The following is a 21,735-nucleotide window of genomic DNA, read 5'->3' on the forward strand; positions in this document are numbered from 1 at the left end:
CGGACGATCGGCCGTCTCGAAGGCTAACAAAACCAAATAATCGCCATAAGCACCCAACAGCCTCGTTTAGATGGCAAGATTAGAGCAAAATACATTCACGACGGGAGAAAGGAAGCCGCTCCACACGCAAACGCGCTCACATTCCACAGGGACTACTTTCTCTCCCGCTTGGATCGCTGCAAACTTCCAACAACTTTTTTTTTCACGCAGCAAAGCGCCCTACTACTATTCTCATCTTTTTACATTTACTATTATCACGCGAGGTTACGTCCTATTAAGTCAATCAAATCACGTACACGCAAATAAACAATTTGGTACGTATAATAAACTAGTTATATATACCCCCCCCCCCCCCCCACACACACACACACACACACTTCAGCCAAGTTAATCACAACATTTCAACGTAAAACTAGTTGCACTCTCCTTTCCCTAAACAGCACCCTATAGCAATAAAATAGTGACCCAGCAGCACACATTTCACTGTTACACAGTTTAGAAATGACACTTGCTTTTTACGTGTAAATGACAAATTCACATTTTTAATGCATACAAGAAGAAAACTTCTGCAAAAAGCGTTGCTTGGTTGGAGAATAAAATCCGTTTTGGATTGAATACATCAGCATGAAAAATCTGACAAATATGAGCAAAAAAAGAAAAAGAAGCTTTTAAAAAGCAAGTGACTAGTGATTGGGCCGTATACGATTGGGCCTGCTGCTGCCGCCACCGCGTGGTCAAGAGCGGTACTGCAGCATAAACAACGGCTATAAGAAAAGCTCAAATACAACAAAATCATCAAAAGCGTTCAATCTTAAAACGTGTGTGTTACATCCAAAGTGTGTGTGTGGTATTGAGTGAGTGTGTAGGAAGGAATAAGACATGCAAGTGAGTAGAGGTGCAACAATTCATTGATAAATGGACACATATTTGATTATAAAATTTTATAACTATTTTGATAATCCATTAATCATTTAGAGCTACTGTTGAATTAAAAATTGTCCACGTCCTCTGGATTTCAGTTTCTTATCAGGAAATATTCTGATTTGTCAAGTTCTCGATGAAAGTGGACTGATTCACTTTCAAAATAAGACGCCATCTGCTTTTACTTTAGAAAACAATCATTAAAATTGTTGCCGATTTTCTGATGGATGTTACGGACCAAACGTGGAAGTGGATCAAAATAAATTTTCTTTGCTAATTTTATGCACCGTCACTTTGACATATTCAATCAAGCAATGTAAATGAAAAATGATTCCCTTTATCAGACTAACCTAATCGATTACTCAAATAAACATGAGTTGCGGCCCAAAGTTGATGAAATGACAGCCCGATATTATGAGGTCAAGTCTCGTGTGAGTCCCAAAGTGAAGTTGAAGAGCGTCTTCCTGAGTTTGGCAGCATCACAAACATGTGTCCGACTCCCGACTGGTCTCCAAAGACAAACTTTGTCAACCTGTGCGCTGACTGGACCCCCAGGACCACTTCTGCCCACAATACGACCAACAGGAGCCGCTTCACAGGTCGTAGTGGAGATCATTGAGCTCCAGCCTCGTGTAATGGCGTCTATCGAAAGACTCCATGGCCTTGCGCCCGCCCGTCGCCAGCGCCAGCATCAGCGCCACAGCGCCCAGCACCATCAACGCCACCGCGCCACTCTTTAGTGACCCCGTCGCCATTTTCACGCTAGTGTTCTGGGCTGTGTCGCTGAGGGGACCGACCAGCACCTTGGGCGTCTGACTCAGCCTACTGCTAGACGTTATCGAAGTGGGCGTGGTCAGAATTGAAGAAGGCGCGCTTGTCGTAGGAGGAGGGATCGTAGTAGGAGTCACAGTCAAAGGAGGAGTCATGGCGGTTGTAGTAGGCGGAGTCGTGGTGCTAGGAGGCGGAGTCGTGGTGCTAGGAGGCGGAGTCGTGGTGCTAGGAGGTGGAGTCGTGGTGCTAGGAGGCGGAGTCGTGGTGCTAGGAGGCGGAGTCGTGGTGCTAGGAGGTGGAGTCGTGGTGCTAGGAGGGGGCGGCGTGGTGACAGGAGCGAGCAGCGTGGTGGTAGTTGGAAGTGTTGTGGCTGTAGGAAGCGGACTCCATATTGTAGTGGGAGGAGTCATGATAATAGGAGGTGGAGTCACATTGGTTGTAGGTGGGGTCATGGTCATAGGAGGCGGTGTCACGGCAGCAGTAGTAGTAGTAGTAGGTGGAGTCGTAGGAGGAGGGGGCGGACTTGTAGGAGGTGGAGTCACTGCAGGTGGAGTGTTTATGGGCAGTTTGTCAGCAGTTCTTGGCCCCGCCTCCTCATTGGCCAGATGACTTTTTGTCTTTTTGTTGGTTTTTGTCTTGTTTTGTTTTTTTGCCATCTTGTCCATTCGCTTGGGGGCAGTCGTCGTTACGAGAACGGGTGCTAAGGCCGCATCGCCGGCGGTGGTAGGCGCAGGCGCCGGGGTGGCGGCTATCGTCGTTGTGGCAAATGGTCGGCAGGTGCTGATTGTCGTAGCAACAGGACGGGCGGTGCTTGGGTGGATCACACCTGTGAGGGAAACCACAATAGGAAATGAGGAGAAGATGACACTTGAATCAACTAGACAAGACCAGGAAGTGAGTAAACCACGTGACAGGAAGTGAGCACATGACTACTGAGCAAACAGGAAAAAGAAGCGCTTACCTTTGAAAATGTCATAGGTGCGCACGCCGGGCGGCGCCTTCATCAGCGGACAGTCGCGCTCATTGGGGCAGTGGTACAGGAAGCAGTTGTCTTCGCCGGCGCGTTTGTTTCCGTTGAACACGACCATGTTGCACTTGGCGCCTGCACAAACAACAACGCGATGATGATGATGTCACCACCACGTCACAACGACGTCAGGACGACGTGGCGCTCACCCTGTTGCACCGGCTGGGAGCAGCAGGCCAGCACACATTCCTGTTCGTTGGCCAGCGATCGGGCCACGGGGGCGCCCACGGCGGTGATGGCCGCCCTGGTGTTGACCGCGGCGTTCTGGTGCTGCCGGGAGAAGCAGGGCTCGCGTTGTGAGTGGACGCACGCCAGCGTCAGCGCCAGCACCAGCGCCAGGGCCGGCACCCGAATCATAGCGGAAGAAGGGCCCACGCGCTGGCGGAAAATCTGCTCGGGACAAACGGCATCAAGTTCAAGATCAAACGCAGGACACGGATTCATCACATCATGTCGGATTGGTCGCCAGTCTGTCAGGGCCCACGGAGACAAACAATGGACTGGTGACCAGTCCCTCCTTTGTCTAGAACATTGGCTAGTGACCAATCCGTTGCTCAGTCCTTGCGCCGACCCAGTTGCCAACGTGTATGTGTGGGTACCTGCTGAAAGTTACCGCAAGCCCACAAGCTCGACTGCTTGCTTTCCTTTTTCAAGAACCGAATGGCGCAAGATTTGTTTTGAGGAACCTAAAATAAGATAAGAAACCGAGCAAGCGTTGCTGAGATATTGCAAGGGAGCGTGCGTCCCTTACGCTTGACAAGAACATTTGAAGAAAGACGAGCAAAAATCCAAATTGTTAATATTTTCTTTGGGGTCAGCGAGGACAAGAGAGAAAAAAGTGAAGACCTGCATGGCGGAGGCGTAAGCTCAACTTCTTCTTCTTGTGAGCTTGAGCAGAACCTCTGGCGTCCAAAGTGCACTCAGAAGGACTTTGCCTGCACAGTGCACGAGTGAACCTTGCATCGAGCCCAGGAATGACGTAACAAATCACAATAATCAGCGTCGTCGTTAATTGCACTCATCCATCAAATAGGATCGATTTGTGCCGAGTCATGTTTGCCCAATCCGAGGCTAACGCAGCTAGCTCGCCAAACAAACTCAAAAATGTTTGTCGTCTTTGTTAGCCAGCCAGTGACGTCACCAATTCGCCATTATTGGGCACGCACACACAATATACGTTTCATCGCTCCCTATCCGCGCGTGACGTCACGCCGCTCACGCTGGTTCCGTCCGCAGGTTCGACCGCTTCTGGGACCGCCTGGTTCCGTCGCGCGCGCGTACTCACGTCAACGTACGCACCTGCCGGATGCGCCGCTATTCGTCGGTCGGTCCGGTTCAGTCGCGCGGTTCCGTCATCGGCCTTCCCACCCGAGTCGTCCTCCGCCGCGGATGAATAAGCCAAGCGAGCCGAACCGAACCGAGCCCGCCGGCAGCTGCTCGTCTTGAAACACGGAGACAAGGATGCTTGCTGGTTCCGAGCAGATGACCCATTTTTGGCTTTGTCCTCCGGGAGGGGGGAGGGATGCAGGGGGGCGGGGCTGCCACACGCCCCTTCTTTTTAGGACAGGATCAGTCTTATTACATTTGGTTTGATTGTAGTCGTACTGTATTCTTAAACTTCATGTTTTTAATTGAATCTTTATTTTTCCCATTTCATCTGAGCATATTTTGATCGTATTCCGATTTGTCTATTCTTATTTTTAGGCTATGCCAATTTCAAATCTTATTTTCATCTATTGCTAAGTGAATCATTAGTTTTGTCTTTTTATGTTTATTAGAAAAAAAGCTGCCTACATAATCCTTATTAATTTAATAATTAACTTAGTTTGTATTTTTCTTATTCCTTTTTTATTTTAATTATTGCAAAGTTTTTGGGGCTTTTCTTATTTGAATTGTGATTTTTGTCATATTTTGCAAGAAATTTTTATTTCAATCAGTCTTTTAAAAAATATATATTTTTGTATTTTTTATCATTTTAATAATTTATATTTTTCTTATTTTGTTCATTATATTTGTCTATTTTTAATCTTCTTTTTTAAAATATTTGTCTTTTGTATTTGAATAACTTTTTTTTTAGTATTAAACATATTTTTTTTTTCATTATTTGTAACGCCTGAGACTTCATTTGGCCAGCACGCTGATCAATCACATCCATTTGTCTTCAAATCTCAGTTAAATAATCCACATCCTCATCAACTGCAAGAGATCAAATGAAATAATTTAATACAAAAATATTGCACAAAAAAAGCACCTGATGCAAATATATTGTAATGTAAAATGGACTGACTGCATTTATTCAATGTGTTTTTTTTAAACAATGTACATAAAAGAATGTGGTACAGCGAAGAGTACATACGCGCGCATTTTCTCTGCAGCGTATAGGTTGATGCAAACAAAAGATCCAAAATTGTCAACGACAAAAGGAATATCATTCACTTTTATGCGTGATGTTAACTACATTTACATATTGCTATTTAGGCAGCATTGATGTTAAACATTACGGGTGAAGTCAATGGAAGTATTTGCAGTTATTCCACATTGGCCATGTTGACGTCCTCACAGGTTGTTGTCGTCGTCTTCGTCGTTTTCTTCTTGCGCGCTTTCTTTTTTGGTGGGGCAGCTGCACCTTCAACTGGCCACGACACACACAACACACACATTCACATTACAAATTTGGATCCACATAAGAAAATGAAGGCCCACTATATAAATCACATTGTCTGAGCCCAAGTGTGGGGCTGTAATCCCACGTCCCCCCCGCAAAAGGTTACCTTTCATTGCGTCTTTGTCCTTTTGGAGGTGCTGCAGCTGCTTGATGAGCTTTCGCTTCTTCTTCCCCGACAACGTGATGTTAGCCCTGGGACTCGTTCTGCCATGAGGAACAAACATTCTTATTAAACATGTTGCGCGCACGCATTGGTGGTGGTGATGCTAGTGAGCAACTGACATCCTCTTCTTGAGATGATGGATGGTGATGAGGCCTTGGTCTACTACAGCGCCGACGATCTGATGTCGCTTCTTTTTCTGTCGCCCCAGGACACGGCGGCGTTTGAACAGCTTCTTGCCCAACTCCTGCAACAAAAACACCACATCAACGACGGCACATCATAGCACAAAGAATCACCTTCATTCCACATCCTACTCTTTTTTTTTGTAGCATATACAATAAATGTTCACTCAAAACTCTCATGGTAAAAGCATTTACTTACTTCTACAACATAACATTAAGATTCCAACTCCTACAACAAAACATTATTTATTCCAACTGATAGAAATTTTTTATTTTTCTGCAGTCAAACATGTTTATTTCAGCTCCTCCCAAACCAGCACATTTATGCTAGGTTTTACGATGATTTACCATACAATAAGGCACTGGACTGTATGCATTAAATTTCTAACTTTTGCCACCGCACATCATTTTTATGTTTATTCTAACTCCTATGATAAAACACTCAATTGCCTCGAGCTCCTGAGAAGCGAACGTTGTTCTTATTTCTGCAATCAACAAAATAATAATACAGCGCAAGCTAATGCTAAACTGGCTGCTGTACTAAGTTTATTCTGCGTTTAAAGAAGTCCAGTAAGTTTGTTAAGTGAAATGTCAAGGTCCTTGAATGCGCGTGGTTACTTGTTTGTTAGATCTCGCATAATTTTCTTACGGTTTTGGGTCTATTGATCTTCCCTCCGGGTGGAGACATGCTGCCCAGTGCCCACCTGCTTGCCGTGCTGCCTTCTTCCGCGTTTTCTTCTTCGATGCCTCAACTATGCACCAGACGGGGGTCCGCTGCCACCAACAGGCCACGTGAGACGTTACAACGGCGGCTGCCGTCAACGCTGCCCAAGAACAACACGACGTCAGTCAGGGACGGAAGAAGGGAGAACCAAGCGAAGCAAATATGTAACCTCAATATTTGAAATTATTTTATCAATCAAGACATGTACTAACAGATGGTCTTGCTCATTGGGAATGATTGTGGTGCCCATTTGGTCCACTGGAGGGCGCACTGACGACCACTCTAAGGACATCTTGCTGCAACTGACGACTGGTTTGAGGCACTAAGTTGTGAAGGGTTAAAACAAAACAAAAAGTCCACGTTTGGCGAGCAGAGGAATACGACTTAGTAGAAAATGCTGCTGGACGACCTTTGCAATGCCAACAATTCATTTGTGGTAACATGTCCAAATATTGATTGCATATTGCAAAATGTCCACTAGCAGCTGTGGAAGCTTTTAATGCCCCCACCACATGCACTGCCACAACTTGTACTGTACTGTACAACAGTATTTTGATGTCAACATTGGCTACAGGCGGACAACTGCGTCCTCTTTTCAAACGGATGCACAAATTGAAATTTCGACGCTTCACCCCCGTCCCCAACGCTTTTCATAAACGATCCCCAAATTGCACACAAAAAAACATTCATAATGTTGTTGAAATTGTACTCGTTTTTGTTTTAAAATGACAGATTACTCTTATAACTTGCAATAATCACATGCATGTGAATCTTTCCCACTTTCCGGAAGCGAGCAAGAGAAAACCAGTCGAGCACAAGCTTGTGTCAAATGTTTAATCTCAGTGCAAGTGCCAAAAGCAACCGCCAGGGGGCGTCATTGACAGAAGATGAACTCCAAGTCAACAAAAGAGCAAAGTCTTCTTGTTTGTCGGCGTAAAGTGCATGACCGTCAAAAAAGACATCAAATAAATACAACATTCAAACCAAATAAATTACAACACATGTTGGAATAAAAAAAATATTTCATTTTCACGTCATTTTCTATTCTACTGCTTTCTATTTACACAATAAATATCCATCTTTTCCTTTCGTTTCTTTTCTTTCCAAACAGCAAGACGACTGTTTAGGGGTCCACTTCCGCTCGATGCACGGTCCTGCACAAAAAAGACAATTCAGGTCAATTAATAGAATTAATAACTTTTTTAAAACACTTTATTCAATCCAACAATTCATTTACAATAAAAAATAAAATGCACATATTACACAAGAGCTGTAACATATATCACAATGTAAAATGTTACAAAAGACATTCTTCAATACAAATTCATTGATCTGGAATTATTTCATCCTAATTTAATATTCAACCACCAACACAAAGAAGGGCTTTAACCTTGTCTAATTTAAATGTATGGCTTTGGCGCCATCTTGGTGGCAAGGAACTAAGTTGGGGCAATTCTGAACCTTTTTGGGGTGTTCACATAACATTTCTTCAGCTTCTTAATTGTCCGTGTACTAGTACACGTCTTGTCCCTACAAATGCAATGGGGGTCAAGTCACCTGCCAAAGAATAATCAATGATGCCATCAATCATCTCATCATTTAGGAACATTTCCTGTATGGGTGCTAACGATCGATCCATCGATCAATCAATCAGAAGTTATTTAGTACTTGAGTATTTTTGTTCTACTTGTGTGCAGTGAGGTTATACAATCATTGAAGGCAGCCACAGACAAGTATGTCACTAGTAAGATGGCTGCATGGCCAATTCAGGCGCGCTAGTAATCTATGGCTGAAAACATGATTTTCCTCATTTGGTGTATTGCATTGTTGCGATGATGATGACTGATTTTGCGGTTGCCGCCCACCTGCGTTTAGAGCCGTAGGACCCACCGCCCTGCCGGGGATCGGGCCCTCCTCTTCCTCTTGTCTCCGTCCTTCCTCCTGCCGGGCCGTCCTTTCTTGCGCCGCTTGCCGTCTTTGAAGCTCTTGTCAGTTTCCTGCGGCAGGTTGGTGGCCTCGCGCTCCTCCGCCGACCAGTCTGCTGGCAAACTCTTGCTCGGCGCCGACGCTTTGGAGAAGGGCGGCAGGATGGCAGGGCCCGCCTCGGGAAGCGGCAGCTGGCGGATCTCAGCCGTGTGGACCTCATCCAGGAGCTCTTGCAGCCACATGCGCCGCTTGAAGTCCTGCAGCGTGCGGCCTTTGTCGTGCATCAGCTGGGCGTGGGTCACCGATCGCCGCCTGCAAAAAAGCTCGTGTTGAATTTCTGACTCGCTTGTAAGATTAACATCTGATGTTTTTCCTTTTGAAATTCTTAAGCTCTTTCAAGTAGATTTGACTTTTTTTTTCTCATTTCAAATGAAGCTTCGTTTTTGTTGAATTTGGATGTCTGCGGTTTTTCTGTTGACAGGTCAACTTGTGACGTGTCCACAAGGTGGCGTCGCAGCCTGACACACACTTCTCCTCCACTTTGTTGGCGATAGGCGCATTAGAAGAAGCTACGTCTGCTCCGCTTTGATTCCGTCCAGATGGCCAAGACGGGCGGCGCTCTTCTCTTTGTTTCTGTTGTGCTTCCGTGCGCTGTTATCTTTCCCGCTGGCCGGCCCTGATCGAGTTTCTCAGCTGGCTCAGGCCACTCCAGTCCTAAACAAACACCAAGGCCGAGGGCGGGGAGCCTGGGAACCCCACGCCGACCTGCTCTCAGCACACAAACAGCAACACGCCCGGCCGGCCTCCGCCGTCCCCCTACCCCGACCTCCGCCCGACCCCGCCCGCCCTCGTCAAAGCTCCCTGGCCCGGAACAAGATCAGCGGGACGCCGCGGAACTCACCATCCACACGGACACATGTCCGACGGCGGCCCGTTGCCTGATCCAAATCGGACCCAAATTTGGTCAATCAACTTTGAAGCCGACGAATCACCTGTCCTCAAAATCTTTTTCTTGTACATTGAAAACAAATAAATGCTTTTTCTTATAGTTGCAGCATTTTCTCACAAAATGACACAATTTCTTGTCAAATGACTTGTCTCTTTTGTTGTTGTTGTAAAATTACGACTTTTTCTGTGACATGAAAAAGTGTTTTGTTGTAAAATTCTAACTTTCTTGTGATCTTTTTTTTTTTTGCTGTAAAATGATTTTACTGTATTTTTAAATGATCATTCTCAATAAAAAAAAATGTTCTTAAGATATTCTGATCCACATTTTTTGTAACATTTTCACGTTTTTATTTTGGACTTATTGGAAAATAATTTTACTTTAAATTGTAAAAGATTTTCTTGTAAAATAAAACATTTTTCTTGTGCTGTGACTTTTTAGAAATAAAATAACTTGTCAAATTTAAAGTTTTTTTTCTGAAATGTGGACCTTCTTCACTGAAAAGTTTTCTTTTTAAATGGGAAAATGAGGACTTTTGTGTCGAATGCACACTTTTTCTTGCAAAATGACCTTTGCCTTGTGATTCGATTTTTCTAATCAAATGAGGACATTTCTCTTCTACCGTATCTGACTTTTAACCTCTTGTAAAACGATGTTTTTCTTTTTCTTGCATCAAATTCGCGCCCACGTGAAGGCGTGCGAGTGCAAGTGGTGGCTGAAGCGCGAGGAAGAGGAGTTGCGTATGTGAGGATGAAGAAAGGATGAGGATGGCGAGTAAGAAGCGGAACTTACATTCTGGCGTCGGCGGGTCGAGCCCAGTTGGCGTCGGGTGAGCAGAGGAGGAAGGCGGCCAGGAAGATGGCGCGGACGCTGGACATGTCGGGCGCACGCGTCTGCAAATGACACACGAGCAGCTTGAGCGGATGCACTCACACACCAAGACGCTCGGCAGAAAACTTACATTCCCTCTGTAGACTTTGTCACAAATAGGAATAATAATAATTTTAAAAAAAAGTTCCAAGATGGAAAGTCAAGGAGGAGATCCAAGATGTTCTTCTGCTTCTGGTTTTTGTTGTTGCGCGTAAACTTGAGCAGACTGCGTGTGCGTGTGTGCGTGTTTCCAGATGTTGCGCGGATGCGGGAATGCCGCGAGCGGCTTCGGGATCAGCGGGAGAGCGACCGGGCGGGCGGGCGTTCGCTGAGGGGCGGAGCCTCGGGAGGAGGGAGGGTCCCCGTAAAGGAGGTTTCCATGCCAAGAGACGGCCTGATGACAGACGGACGGACGTGACCATCCTTGTCCGCATTACGGCTGTTCAAAAAGTCCTCATCTTCCTTACTTCCAAAAGTGAAACCCCTTCCAGCCCCCCCTCCCCCCCGCCACAACCGAAAACACACCAGAAGAACACACACACACTTATGTACTAACTACTGCACACTAATCCACCAAGTCGTACACTGTGAAAACACCCACGCGCATACGTGGTTGACCTTTGGCCTGCGTATGACATCATTGCCTTGATGGTGATCCCGACTGTTTTGCTGGGACGGCGTGAGGAAGGCCGTTGCCAAGCTAGCGAGAAGAAGAAGAAGCGACGTGTGGCACTTTGGTGACGCACACCGCCATGATGCTAATGAAGCCAATGATGCTAATTGACACGGCAAAGATGCTGCCATTGATGTCATGATGACCATCAGACGCTAATGTTCAATAACGACCAAATGACTCAACCGGCATGCTAACAAACATCAGGACGTTACGTAACTGAGCACATCATCATCTTCGTCCCATTTTCGCTGACATGCCTTCAACAGGAAGGAAGTCACAATTTACATGCATCGCGGTCCGCAACAAACTCTTCATCCTCCTCCTCTTTTCGACATCCAACATGGCTGCATGCAAGGCCCGCTTGAAATGAGCTTCCTCAGAAAGTCTGTCACTCACTTGTGAATCTTCGTAAACAACCAATCAGCAGCCAGCATCGGGCGCGGGAGGGGCTCTGCTGAACATACTGCCATGGCAGCCATGCTGTTGGTGTTCACCAACGAGTCGATGTAGAAGAAGAGTTGGAACAATGTCGGCTATGAAAGTGTGATCCAAACAGCCTTTGCTCAGGGCCCGTTTCCATAGAAACGAAGGCCAGGTTTGAAGGCCTTGTGAAGTTGGACACTAATGTGCGGTTGAGTTGAATTCGGCCTTCGGAAGATCCAACCCAGGAATTTGGACACAGCTACAAACTGTTAGCACTTCCTGTTTGTTAGCCAGTCTTGCACATCCTTTTCGCAAGACTTGAACTTCCTGTTAGCAAAACTAGAACTTCCTGTCAGCCAGTCTTGAATTTCTTGTTTAGTCGCGTCGTGAAAAGCAGCAGGGTAATTTGATGTATTTGCGTCGTCGTGGAAACGTGTGCAGACACTTAATCCAACACGTCTGCTCTTTGAAGGATCTATTTTTAGCAGCACGGAAAAAAAGAAGACTTTTTGCCGCTTCATCAGCACACACGCACGCACCAAGATGGCGTCCTCCCGCTGAGTCAGCATTGTCACGGCACTGTGGTGAAGAAACGCGACACTTTCGCACAAACACACGGAACCGGGACCAGGGACAACAATCAAGCTTGTGAGCACCTGCTAGCCTGTTAGCATGTGGCATGCTATGTATGACATCTGCATGCTAGCACGCTTTATGGGCCAAGGTAGTGGTGTGACGTCCCTGAGGGGACAACAGGCTGTCGGGGAACTGGGGGAATTGTGAGAAAGCGCGGCGGTGGTACTGGGCAAAGACGAGGTGTCGTGGTTTGGTTTGGACGCGACACAAGAAAACGACAACACTGCTGCCGCCAACTCCTCTGAAGCGAACGAGGCGGGAAAGCCCGACGACTCATCACTGTGACATCACAAGATGGAATATTCCGCAACGTCACGCCAATCCGGATACACACACACACTCGAGTCGTGTGATTGACACGTTGTCACGTTATTGACGAGTGTTTGACAGAAGAGTCTCGTGACTGACAAGTAAAAGTCATGTGACCAACACGCCAGACAGGACACGTGAGCGACCTGTAACTGACAAGTGACTCACAAGCGAGTCATGTGACTGACATGTATCATGTGAGTGACATGCAACAGTCACGTGGCCCACAATTGTCCTTTGTGTGTTGTATTTTGCTTGTGAGTCACGTAGTGTGTGTTCTTGCGGGTGCGTTTGTTTGTTTACGTCACTTTCGTCTCCGCCCGGCTGGGACGTCCCCGCGGGATGACGCTTTCCCGCGGCGTCATCTTGCTTGTCGACATCCATCAAAGTGACGCGCCAGACAGACGTGTCGCCGGCTAACGAGTGTGTGGCGCTAATAAGCTAACAGTTGTGGTACGCTAACGAGTGAAGAGTTGTGGTAGGCCGGGGAGACGTTCAAAGGATCCGCGCCGCCGCCGCCTCGCTAACGCCTTCCAGAACTGTGGAAACTTCTCAAGGCCACAGAGCGTTTTGGCGCTCACTCCTTGCATGTGCGCATTTGTGTGCGTGCGATAAGTGTGTGTGAGATAAGTGTGTTTTTGAGAGTGTACAAGTGTGTGGGTTGTGTGTGTAATATTGAGTGTATATACACGTGTGTGTTAGAGTTTAAGTGTATGATTGTATTAGTGAGCGTGAATGCGTGAGAGGGCATTTTTGTGTGTGTGCGTGTGAGAAAGATGTGAGTTTGGGCATTTGTGTGTGTAACTGTCAATGTTAAATAACCCTGCACACGTACACGCACACACACACACGGGTGCCAATGAGGCTAACGGTGTCTGCGTGTCATGTTTCTTAGGGTGTGCATGTGGCGGCAAGCGAGCGAGTCGGCGTCTTTTGTGGACTTCCTGTGACGGGATCGAGTCAAACAAAGTGTGCGTGCGTTGTGGGGAATTCCTCACATTGCAAATGGCTGCCCCGCCGTCAACCTCCGCCAAGATGGCCGCAACGCATTGGATCAACATTGACATTGTGACTCCACAAACACTCTTATCGAAGTTATCGCCTCACCTTCCTGTCACCCAGGAAATCGTGCATGCATTCTGTCCAGTAGGGGGCATCAGGCAAAGACGTTAGCACCTGTCAAAAGAATGACAGCACGTGACATCAAATATTTGACTGTCATTTTGGAGACTTTGACTTCCTGCTTGCCAGATTTCAACTTCATGTTTACTAATCTTGCACTTTCATACTGCTCATCAGTCAATCACTTAAACTTCTTGTTTGCTAAATTTAAACTTCCAATTTACCAGACGTGAATTTTGTGTTTGCCTGATTTGAACCTCCCATACGTGAGACTTGGACTTTACAAGGAATGACATTTTGGTTAACCAGATTAGAGCTTCCTGTTTGCTAACCTCGGTACTTCATGTATTTTCTTGTACTTGACTTTCAGTACTTGTTAAGATTGTAGCCTGAGGTTATTTTATACCTGCCCACACTTAGCCTTAGCATTAGCACGTGTGAGTGTATTGTCATTGTAAGGTCACGAGGTCCCCGTTGTAAGGTCGCCCCCCCCCCTCCGCCTCCGTCGCCACGCACACTAACCTCATTCATGCATTTAAGAATTGCACGTGCCGATGTCACGGCGGCCTCAAAAAGCTTGTGTGGAAAGCCCGCCCGCCGAGTATTAAACGACGGATGAGCAAGGGCGACGACCTTGAGCTTCAGGAGGATAAAAACCCGTTTGTGTCGTCATGACGGAAAATCACTTTCACGTCTTTCTGCTGACCTTCAGGCTTGACAAACATGCCACTTCATGGTTAGTCATTTTTATTTTACTTTTCTAAAAAAAAAAAAAATCTTCAGATGACCATGAACGAGCTTTAAAGCCTACACGAAACTAGTCAAGTACTATCAAGTGAAGGAAAATACAGTAGAGTCCAAATCGAGTATAATTAAGTCAAGTGTCGAAGTCAGTGAGTGTGTCGATGCGTTCACAGTGCAAGAAAAGTAGATGCACGCGCGCGCGCGCGCGCACACACACACACACGCACGCGCGCGCGCGCGCACACACACACACACACACACACACACACCCATGAGTCATACGTGCTGGTAGGTGGTCGCTAAGCTAACTTGTGAATGTAAACAGGAAGTTGAAAGGAGCAGTCAAAGCAATATAAACATTTTAAAACCATTAAAATGATTTGAAAGCGTGATAAAAAGCAACAAAAAGTGATAATAAAGAATCAAAAAGAAGTCAGGATGTGGTTGGAGGTCCTGCATGAGCTGTCGTCAAACGAGGCAGTGAAACAGAAGAGCAGAGTGGGGGTGAAAGGGCTTGTACAGGTCCACCGTGTCATTGGACGTTTGAGGTTGCCAGGGCAACCAAAACCACAAACACACTGACACCAGTGGCCAATCACAGCCTTATGTACTAAAATGAGCTAACGCTACTTTTTGGCGTGCTAAAACTATCTTATCAGTAACATGCTAGTGCTATGGTAGCAGGTGACAGCATGTGTTGCTAATTTGGTAGCTAATGCTGCTTTTCCATCAGCACCATCCCGCTTGGCCTGGCACCACGCGGCCTCTGTTGCTTTTCTGCGTCCAGCAAAAAGCCGGCGGGGTTGGGACAGGATCACGGACTCAAATGCACACAAGCTTTCACACATACGAAAGACAATAATACAGTACACATATTGTGCTTTACAACAAAATTTAACCATATTTACAATTTCATATGTACCAAGGATGAAGTAGTGCGATTGTGATTTTGAGTGGCTGCTCGAGATTTTTACTCCATACTTCAATATTTCATCCATTAGTAAGTACATAATGGTTCAGTATTGTTCGATAACACTATTATTGTATTTCTATGACTTCTTTGACAGGCGGCTTTGTCTCGCTGGTGTAAAACCAGGAAATGGGCGTGTGCAGCAGAGCTCCTTCCCGCATCTATCAGCCAATCAGATGACAGTTACCACACGGCCCCACTCGGCCTGCGTTTTAGAACCACCTCAGAGATGGTTCTCAAAAGCGCTTTCATTGCAACCACTCGGCCTTGAAAAAGTCTCATGGAAAAGCAGCACAAGTTTTGCCATGTTCAAAAGTGACAATTGACTCATGACAACAAATTAGCACAATTTGAAAAAGAATGAAAAAAAGAGACTGCATGCGTGACGTGGGCGTGTCTTGACGTTCTGGCAGGACCGCTGGGTTGCGGGCTTGGACGGTTTAGCGTAGTAGCCAAAATCCCCGTCTACTTGTACGCCGCCTCTTGCTCCTAATTAACATGTCGCCACAACGACCCACACTCACGCACTCTCACAGACAGACAGATGCGCGCGCACGCACACACACACGGTCTAAAAAATAAAAGTGTGTCTTTTTCAAGCGTGTGGCTTTTAACGTCAGCATGTAAAACTGAGTTTCTTGTTCACAGCTTGACAGGAAACCACAACACACAACACACACGCCTCAGTGGCCGCAATGCCTTCTAGGCAGGGGGTTGGTGGAGGGGGGTGCTCATGCCCCCACTTGGTTTGTTTTGCAGTTTTTGTTTTTAGGACTGCATGTTGGAAATACATTTCAAGCTAAAAATGGACATCAACGTTTGCTGGCGCCATCTAAAGGGCAGGGGTCTGAACTGCGCTCCTATCAAAAATTAGCAAACGCCACCTGACTTCTTTCCACGCCACAACGCATGCCCAAACAGAAAACGATTTCTCTGACTGAGTGCAATGCATGATGGGAGATTCACTTTTCCAGATTGAAGTTCCTCACATCACAGCCCAAAAGCGGCGCACGGTGCATTCGAGGACACTGGTGGTGCAGGAAAGAATAACATTCCACAAACTCATCATCTATTTTCTGCACCTTCCTATTTTTAGCGCTTCCCGCCTGCAAAATGTCGGCCACCTGGCCTGTGCTTACCTTTGCGGCGTTCCATCGCAGCGGGCGACCGCTCATTTCCGGAGCTTCCAGTCAGCGCTCAAGAGTCACGCTTCACTTTCAAAACACAAATATGGGACAAAACCTTCAAATGTGGACCTAAAAAAAAAAGAAAGAGGGAAAGTTTTTCAATAGTGACATCAGCTGTGCTGGCTATAATTCTATTTTTGATACAGTACTCTACTACATCCTCGAACACATCTAATGAGAAACAATAAATCTATTTTAGTCATCATCTTAAAGAAAAAAGTGCATGTTGTGCACTACATTTTTGTACTTGACTAAAATAATTCCTTCTAATTTTTTAAATGACATACCATCACGTTAGCATTCTGATGATAATTTTGACAACAATGCGTGGCCCAATCCAGTTTTCTCCAATTATGAAAGGGCAAGTACTCCAGACCGATACTGCAGTAAGTTTTCCTCGCCAGTAGCTAGTGCTACACTGCGACTGTTTGACAAGTCAGTAACACAGAAAGGAATGTCTTTTCTCACAATTATCTATCATTGTCTCCATTGAAATGTCATGTACCCAAAGTACAAACGGTAGTGGTGCTCGGTATCGACGATTACTCAAGAAAGTCTACTCGTAGTGGTAAGGACAGGGAAGTCTTTGAAATTGGAAGCCAAATGCCGAATTGCACTATAAAGTGGGTGAGAGGAGGCTGGCGAGGAAGATGATGAGGAAGGTTCGGTGGCAGTTGTGGGTCGCGCTCTGGCGGCACATGTTAGAGATCAACAAGAGAAGAAGAATGTTCCGTCTTCTTCTGTGGTCTCACTCTTTATTTGGAGAAGGGAGGTCAGGTGTTCTTGTTTATGAGGCCACCCAGGAGATGCTCACATGCACGCGCACGTGCGCGCACACACACACGCGCGAGCGCAGCCACCATGTCACCAGCTCAACGGCTGTTCTATTGCCATTTCGCTGCCTCTTTCACACTTTTTAGGGTGCTTTGGTTTTAATCGGGTGCTTTTGGTTGTTTGTGTTTCAGCCCCGCACTGATAGAGAAGACCAAAAAGGGCGGCGCCCAGAGGTGAAAACATTCCGCCAGCGTGAGCGCAAAGAAGAAGTTCACAAGCTGGACGTTGGCAGGAAATCACAGGCGGCGGCGTGTTGTGATAAAGATCAACGGGATCACCGTGAGGATGGAGAGGCCTGCGTTGCAGCAGCAGCCCCCCACCCCTCCAACCTCCACCTGTTCTGGTTAGCCGTTAGCCTAGCCTAGCACCTGCCCAATGTAAACAAAGCGAGCGCGGCCTTCCCAGGGAAGCTTGAAAGCGTGTGGAAGCGTTCCCACTTGGAAAGCGGGAGGAGGCAAAAGAATCTGAGAGTGAGAAGAAAGCCAGCGAGGCTTCCCGGCCCTTCAAAGTCAGTCTAAACAAAAGCGGCCGGCCAAAGCGCGCGGCCATGCTCGGCTGCTGCCAGAGCATCGCTTCGCACTTGCACCTTCGTCCTCCTCGCCCGATGATTCCCAACTATGTCCTTTTCCAGCATTCCCGTATTCCCTAAAGCTTTTTCTTTTCCACCACATCTGCTGCAAAGATGACCACCCCCCGGTCATTAGACAAAGAGACAAGTGGACAAACAAAATGGTAGCGTTGAGCAACAAGACAGCAGCGGTGCTGCGCAAAAACGTTGAGCATACTGGAAAGCCTTAAGTGCCTGCTACTCATTCATTGATGAATCACGTTTTAAGTTCAGTCAAAAGAAATATTGGTCATTTTTCATCAATTACTTTAGCCAATGCATACATACATATTAAAGATTAATTAACTTTTCTTAAATCAATAGAATGTTAATCAAAAAAGTAGTTTTCCCAGCAGTCATGGGCGAAGCCAAGAAGCTAACGAACATGTAGCATGTTAGATGTAGCGTGTAATGACATCACCAGTCGCCCCCCCCCCCCCCCCACCAAAAGACAATGACTCATTTGGATTTCCCAGCATGCATCGCACGACTAATGAGCGGCGCTAATGTCCGCAAAGGTCATGTGACTCCCGCAAAGGCGGCTTCATTTCAAATCTTCATCAGCTAGCCAGAGAGCGAGCAACGCCCTCGGGCTGCCGTTAGCAATTAGCCATTAGCCATTAGCCCTACTGCGCGCGCGGGAACTTGCTTGAAGGATGGCGAAGGTGACAGCGTGACACTCGTCCACTTCCTGTTCCTGCTGGGACGCCGTCTCTGCAAGCAAGTCGCCTTCAAATTGGAGGCGGCGTGGCCTTTTCAAAACCCGAGCAGTCAAGAGAAGCCAAGAGTGACCTTCGCCGTTGCTGCAGCCCATCGAATCGAAAACAAAACATCAACATTAAAACAGCAACGTTCAAAAGTCTCATGACGTATAAAAGTCATGTGTTCTCCCTAATTTAATTATTCTTTTTTTAACATTTCGGAAGACAGAAATTTGCCCTTAAAAGTTGCACATTTTATTATATTTTCCAGCTAATTTCAGAAAAGTTTCCCATTTTCATAAACGAAATTGTTGTCTTTTCAGAAAAAAATGCTTTTTGGCACGACATCCGGTCTGAGCCTCAAGTGGCTTGTTAAGGCCAATTAATCGTCTGATGGCTAATGAGTGCGTTTGGCTTGCTTAGCGTCACTTTAGACTGTTGCCACGCACACACGGACCAAATGCGTGCGAGTACACGAATGCGTGTTTTCACGCCTCATCACTTCCTTACTTGACACACAACAAATGCTTCTTTCAACAGCAGCCGTTTTCTACACCAGTGAACTGCTTTCCTCAGTACAAACAACAGACTGGTCGCCAATCCATGTCAGTGCACATATTGACAAACGACAGATTGGTCGCCCGTTAATGTAGGGCACATAGGGACTAACGTGGTTGCTCTTGAACAAAGGCAAGGCCCAAGGCTGACCTTCAGAGCCTGAACCTCCCAACCGTGAGGCAGACGGGCCAACCACTAGGCCAATGTGCCGCCTCTAGTATGCGTGTGTTGTGTCCAATCCGTGTGGCGCGCGTGCTTCTCATTTTGCATGTCGGTCGCTTCCGTTTGGTCCGCGGGCGCCGCTTTGATGTGTCGTCCAAGGCGGAGGCAAACTTAATGACTAACTTAACGAGCTGATCTTGGCACGCCCTCCAGGCGGCCATCTTACGCGGGGCGCCCTGACACGTCGGCCATCTTGTCCATATGTTGCATGTGCGTGTGGAACGCTTACGTTTATTTGTGTAGCAGCAAGTTTATTTTTAGAGCGGGCGAGCAGGTTCAAAGGTGCGTCGGGGCGGCACACGCACATGTGTGTGTGTGTGTGTGTGTGCGTGTGTTTGAGCGTGAAGGTGAGGAAAGACCTCCGGCGTTCCCACACAAGCATTCCTTCCTCCTTCTCATTCTGTGGGAATCCAGTGTTTCCACATCCCAGGTGATGAGGAGCTGCTGCTGCTGCTGCTTATGTCAGATGCTTTTCAACAGCGGCTGGATGTGTGTGCGTCTGCATGGACGAGCTGTGCATGTGGGCGAGCAGATGTGTTTTTGTGTGAATGTGTCAAGGCTCAAAATAAGCGTTTTCGCATGGCAGTTCATTTTGCACCTCATCAAAACAATGTAGAGCAAAACTGTTAATCAAGCATCCAAAATTGCTGGACTGGATGCATGCGCAACGCAGATAGTCGGGGGTCGGGGGTCGAGGCAAGCTCGGTGCTACTTGCGCCGCAGCAGATAGCGAGCCATGAGTTTTGGCTAGCTACTGCTGCAGCTAATCACATTAGGAGTCGGTCACAAGTCAGAAATCTTCGTCGAATAAGCCACATTTTCGACAAGTATCATTCTCACCAAGAGGTGATGGGAAAAGACGGAAAAGCCATGCTAATTCCTTAGCTAACCTAAGATTGACAGGGCTCGTGTGTTTAACAACACTGGAATTTAGTGCTTGACTGATCAGTCCACTTTTCACTGACGGCGGTCTGGAAATGCATTAAAGTGAAGAACATTCAAATGAATACGGGTTAGGTGGCAAAATGGCCGCCCCCCCGAGATGAATAAAAAAATGGGTGGATTTCAATGTGAATTTAAGATTATTATTTTGTTATATATATTTAAAAAAAGCAGTTGTTTAATCATTATATTGTCATATTTTTTTATTGTTTAATAAATGCCTTGCTTAAGAAGTCTGTGGGATTAATTAGCAAATAAAATGTGCTCCTCGAAATTAGAAAGCTGCTCCTCAAATTAAGTCATTGATTCGCAAAACTGCTCTAGAAAAAAAAAAGATTTTAAACCTCGTATATGCGCACGAGTGTGTGTGCGCGTGCGTGTTTCCATAGGGCACAAAAAAGGCGGCTGACATATTCCGTCTTTCTCCTAATTACAGCGATGACTTTTGCAGCCAACGCTGTTCCGACAAACAGTGCGCCATTGATGAGTCACGCGTGACATCACAGCATGGACAGGAAGTGGCGCGAGTCATCGCGACAACATCGCGCCGTCCGTGTTTTTTCCGTACGCGCTCGAAGATTCCCGACATTCCCGCTGAGGTCTGCGGTCGTTCCACCATTTCAACGTTTGTTCTTCATTGCGAGTCATCCTTGCTGCTTCCTGTGTGGCGCAGCCGTGTACGCTTTCGCAGTTCGCACACAGGAAGTGATGTCAACACGGACACAAACTTCCAAAAAGATTGTCAAATTGTAATCTCATTACATGCCGATTGCTTTCAAGTGTTTATGTCATCTCATGTGCCTTAGCAAAGTTTGCTTAGCTTAAGGCGTACAATATAAAACAGCACTATTCACATGCTAACAGTTAGTTAAATAGTTTTCAGAATTAGAAGCAACAGATATTGATGACTAGTATAGCACTCTCAGGCATACATTCTTTATCCTCTGTGAAAAACTGTCTGCAGAGGCATGAGCAGCGCAACCAATTGGATTGCAGCATGAAGCAGTGACCCACTCATCGGGTTCATGCTTTGAAATGACATCATTTCTCCACACTTTGATCAAAAGCATTATTTGTCAAGATTATTTTCTCATAGAAAAAGTTTTTTCTTTTCATAAGACTATGTGAGGGAAGTGAGTTTTGAGTTACAAGCAAATTCAGCTTGTATCTCAAGACACCACAGTGTAAACAACAAAGTCAACAATTCTTCACCTGAGAGCTGAAAGGACGCATCAACGGAGAGGAGCTCGTCCTGCTCTCCACACGGCATCGGGACTTCCTGTCATCCACCTTGTGAGCAGCAAAGGTGACTTCCTGTTGCCACTGGTCGTCGGGGCCCCCCTCAGGTGCGCAGCAGCGCTTGTGGAATGTTGGCAGAACTTTGATGTGTCGCTTGTAAACATCAAGCACATGCAGCTAGCAGTTAGCAACTCATCAAAGCACAACCAGACTACGAGGCAAACTTTGGCATTACACACACGCGCGCGCGCATACATGCGAGCCCCCATGGTCCCCTTCCACACATGCACACCATTTGAGACAACAGACACTCCTACACACAATTGCACTAAGACATACATTGTAGGTGTAGTTCGTCAGTCATCCACGA

At 46.5% G+C, this 21,735-nt stretch overlaps 2 protein-coding genes across 2 annotated transcripts; both read right to left on the reverse strand.

The window, feature by feature from the left end:
- Positions 1 to 522: 522 nt before the first annotated feature.
- Positions 523 to 6,464, reverse strand: mansc1 (MANSC domain containing 1). Its single transcript, XM_086059075.1, has 8 exons — positions 6,379 to 6,464; positions 5,667 to 5,791; positions 5,491 to 5,588; positions 5,249 to 5,351; positions 4,005 to 4,257; positions 2,869 to 3,109; positions 2,654 to 2,794; positions 523 to 2,518 (listed from the first exon to the last, which is right to left on the reverse strand). The coding sequence occupies exons 1-8, from the start codon at positions 6,415 to 6,417 to the stop codon at positions 1,515 to 1,517; spliced, it is 2,004 nt and encodes a 667-aa protein (XP_085915201.1). The 5' UTR covers positions 6,418 to 6,464; the 3' UTR covers positions 523 to 1,514.
- An 809-nt stretch (positions 6,465 to 7,273) lies between these two features.
- Positions 7,274 to 21,712, reverse strand: pthlha (parathyroid hormone-like hormone a). Its single transcript, XM_086059621.1, has 6 exons — positions 21,339 to 21,712; positions 16,215 to 16,331; positions 13,347 to 13,415; positions 10,118 to 10,218; positions 8,319 to 8,691; positions 7,274 to 7,607 (listed from the first exon to the last, which is right to left on the reverse strand). The coding sequence occupies exons 2-5, from the start codon at positions 16,248 to 16,250 to the stop codon at positions 8,325 to 8,327; spliced, it is 573 nt and encodes a 190-aa protein (XP_085915747.1). The 5' UTR covers positions 16,251 to 16,331; positions 21,339 to 21,712; the 3' UTR covers positions 7,274 to 7,607; positions 8,319 to 8,324.
- Between the last annotated feature and the right edge of the window lie 23 nt (positions 21,713 to 21,735).

This window comes from Leptonotus elevatus, chromosome 17 (genome assembly GCF_054856555.1).
Source record: "Leptonotus elevatus isolate MCC_2025b chromosome 17, RoL_Lele_1.0, whole genome shotgun sequence".
Classification (NCBI taxonomy): Eukaryota; Metazoa; Chordata; class Actinopteri; order Syngnathiformes; family Syngnathidae; genus Leptonotus; species Leptonotus elevatus.

Coding starts and splice junctions, on each gene's coding strand:
- mansc1 (XM_086059075.1), bottom strand. CDS start 6,417: ATGTCTCCACCCGGAGGGAAGATCAATAGACCCAAAACC. Junction 2,795..2,868: donor CTCCCAGCCGGTGCAACAGG/GTGAGCGCCACG, acceptor TTGTTTGTGCAG/GCGCCAAGTGCAACATGGTC. Junction 2,519..2,653: donor CACCTATGACATTTTCAAAG/GTAAGCGCTTCT, acceptor TTTCCCTCACAG/GTGTGATCCACCCAAGCACC.
- pthlha (XM_086059621.1), bottom strand. CDS start 16,250: ATGAGCGGTCGCCCGCTGCGATGGAACGCCGCAAAG. Junction 13,416..16,214: donor TGCGATGGAACGCCGCAAAG/GTAAGCACAGGC, acceptor TTCTTTTGACAG/GTGCTAACGTCTTTGCCTGA. Junction 8,692..10,117: donor CGACCCGCCGACGCCAGAAT/GTAAGTTCCGCT, acceptor GCTTTTTTGCAG/GCGGCGATCGGTGACCCACG.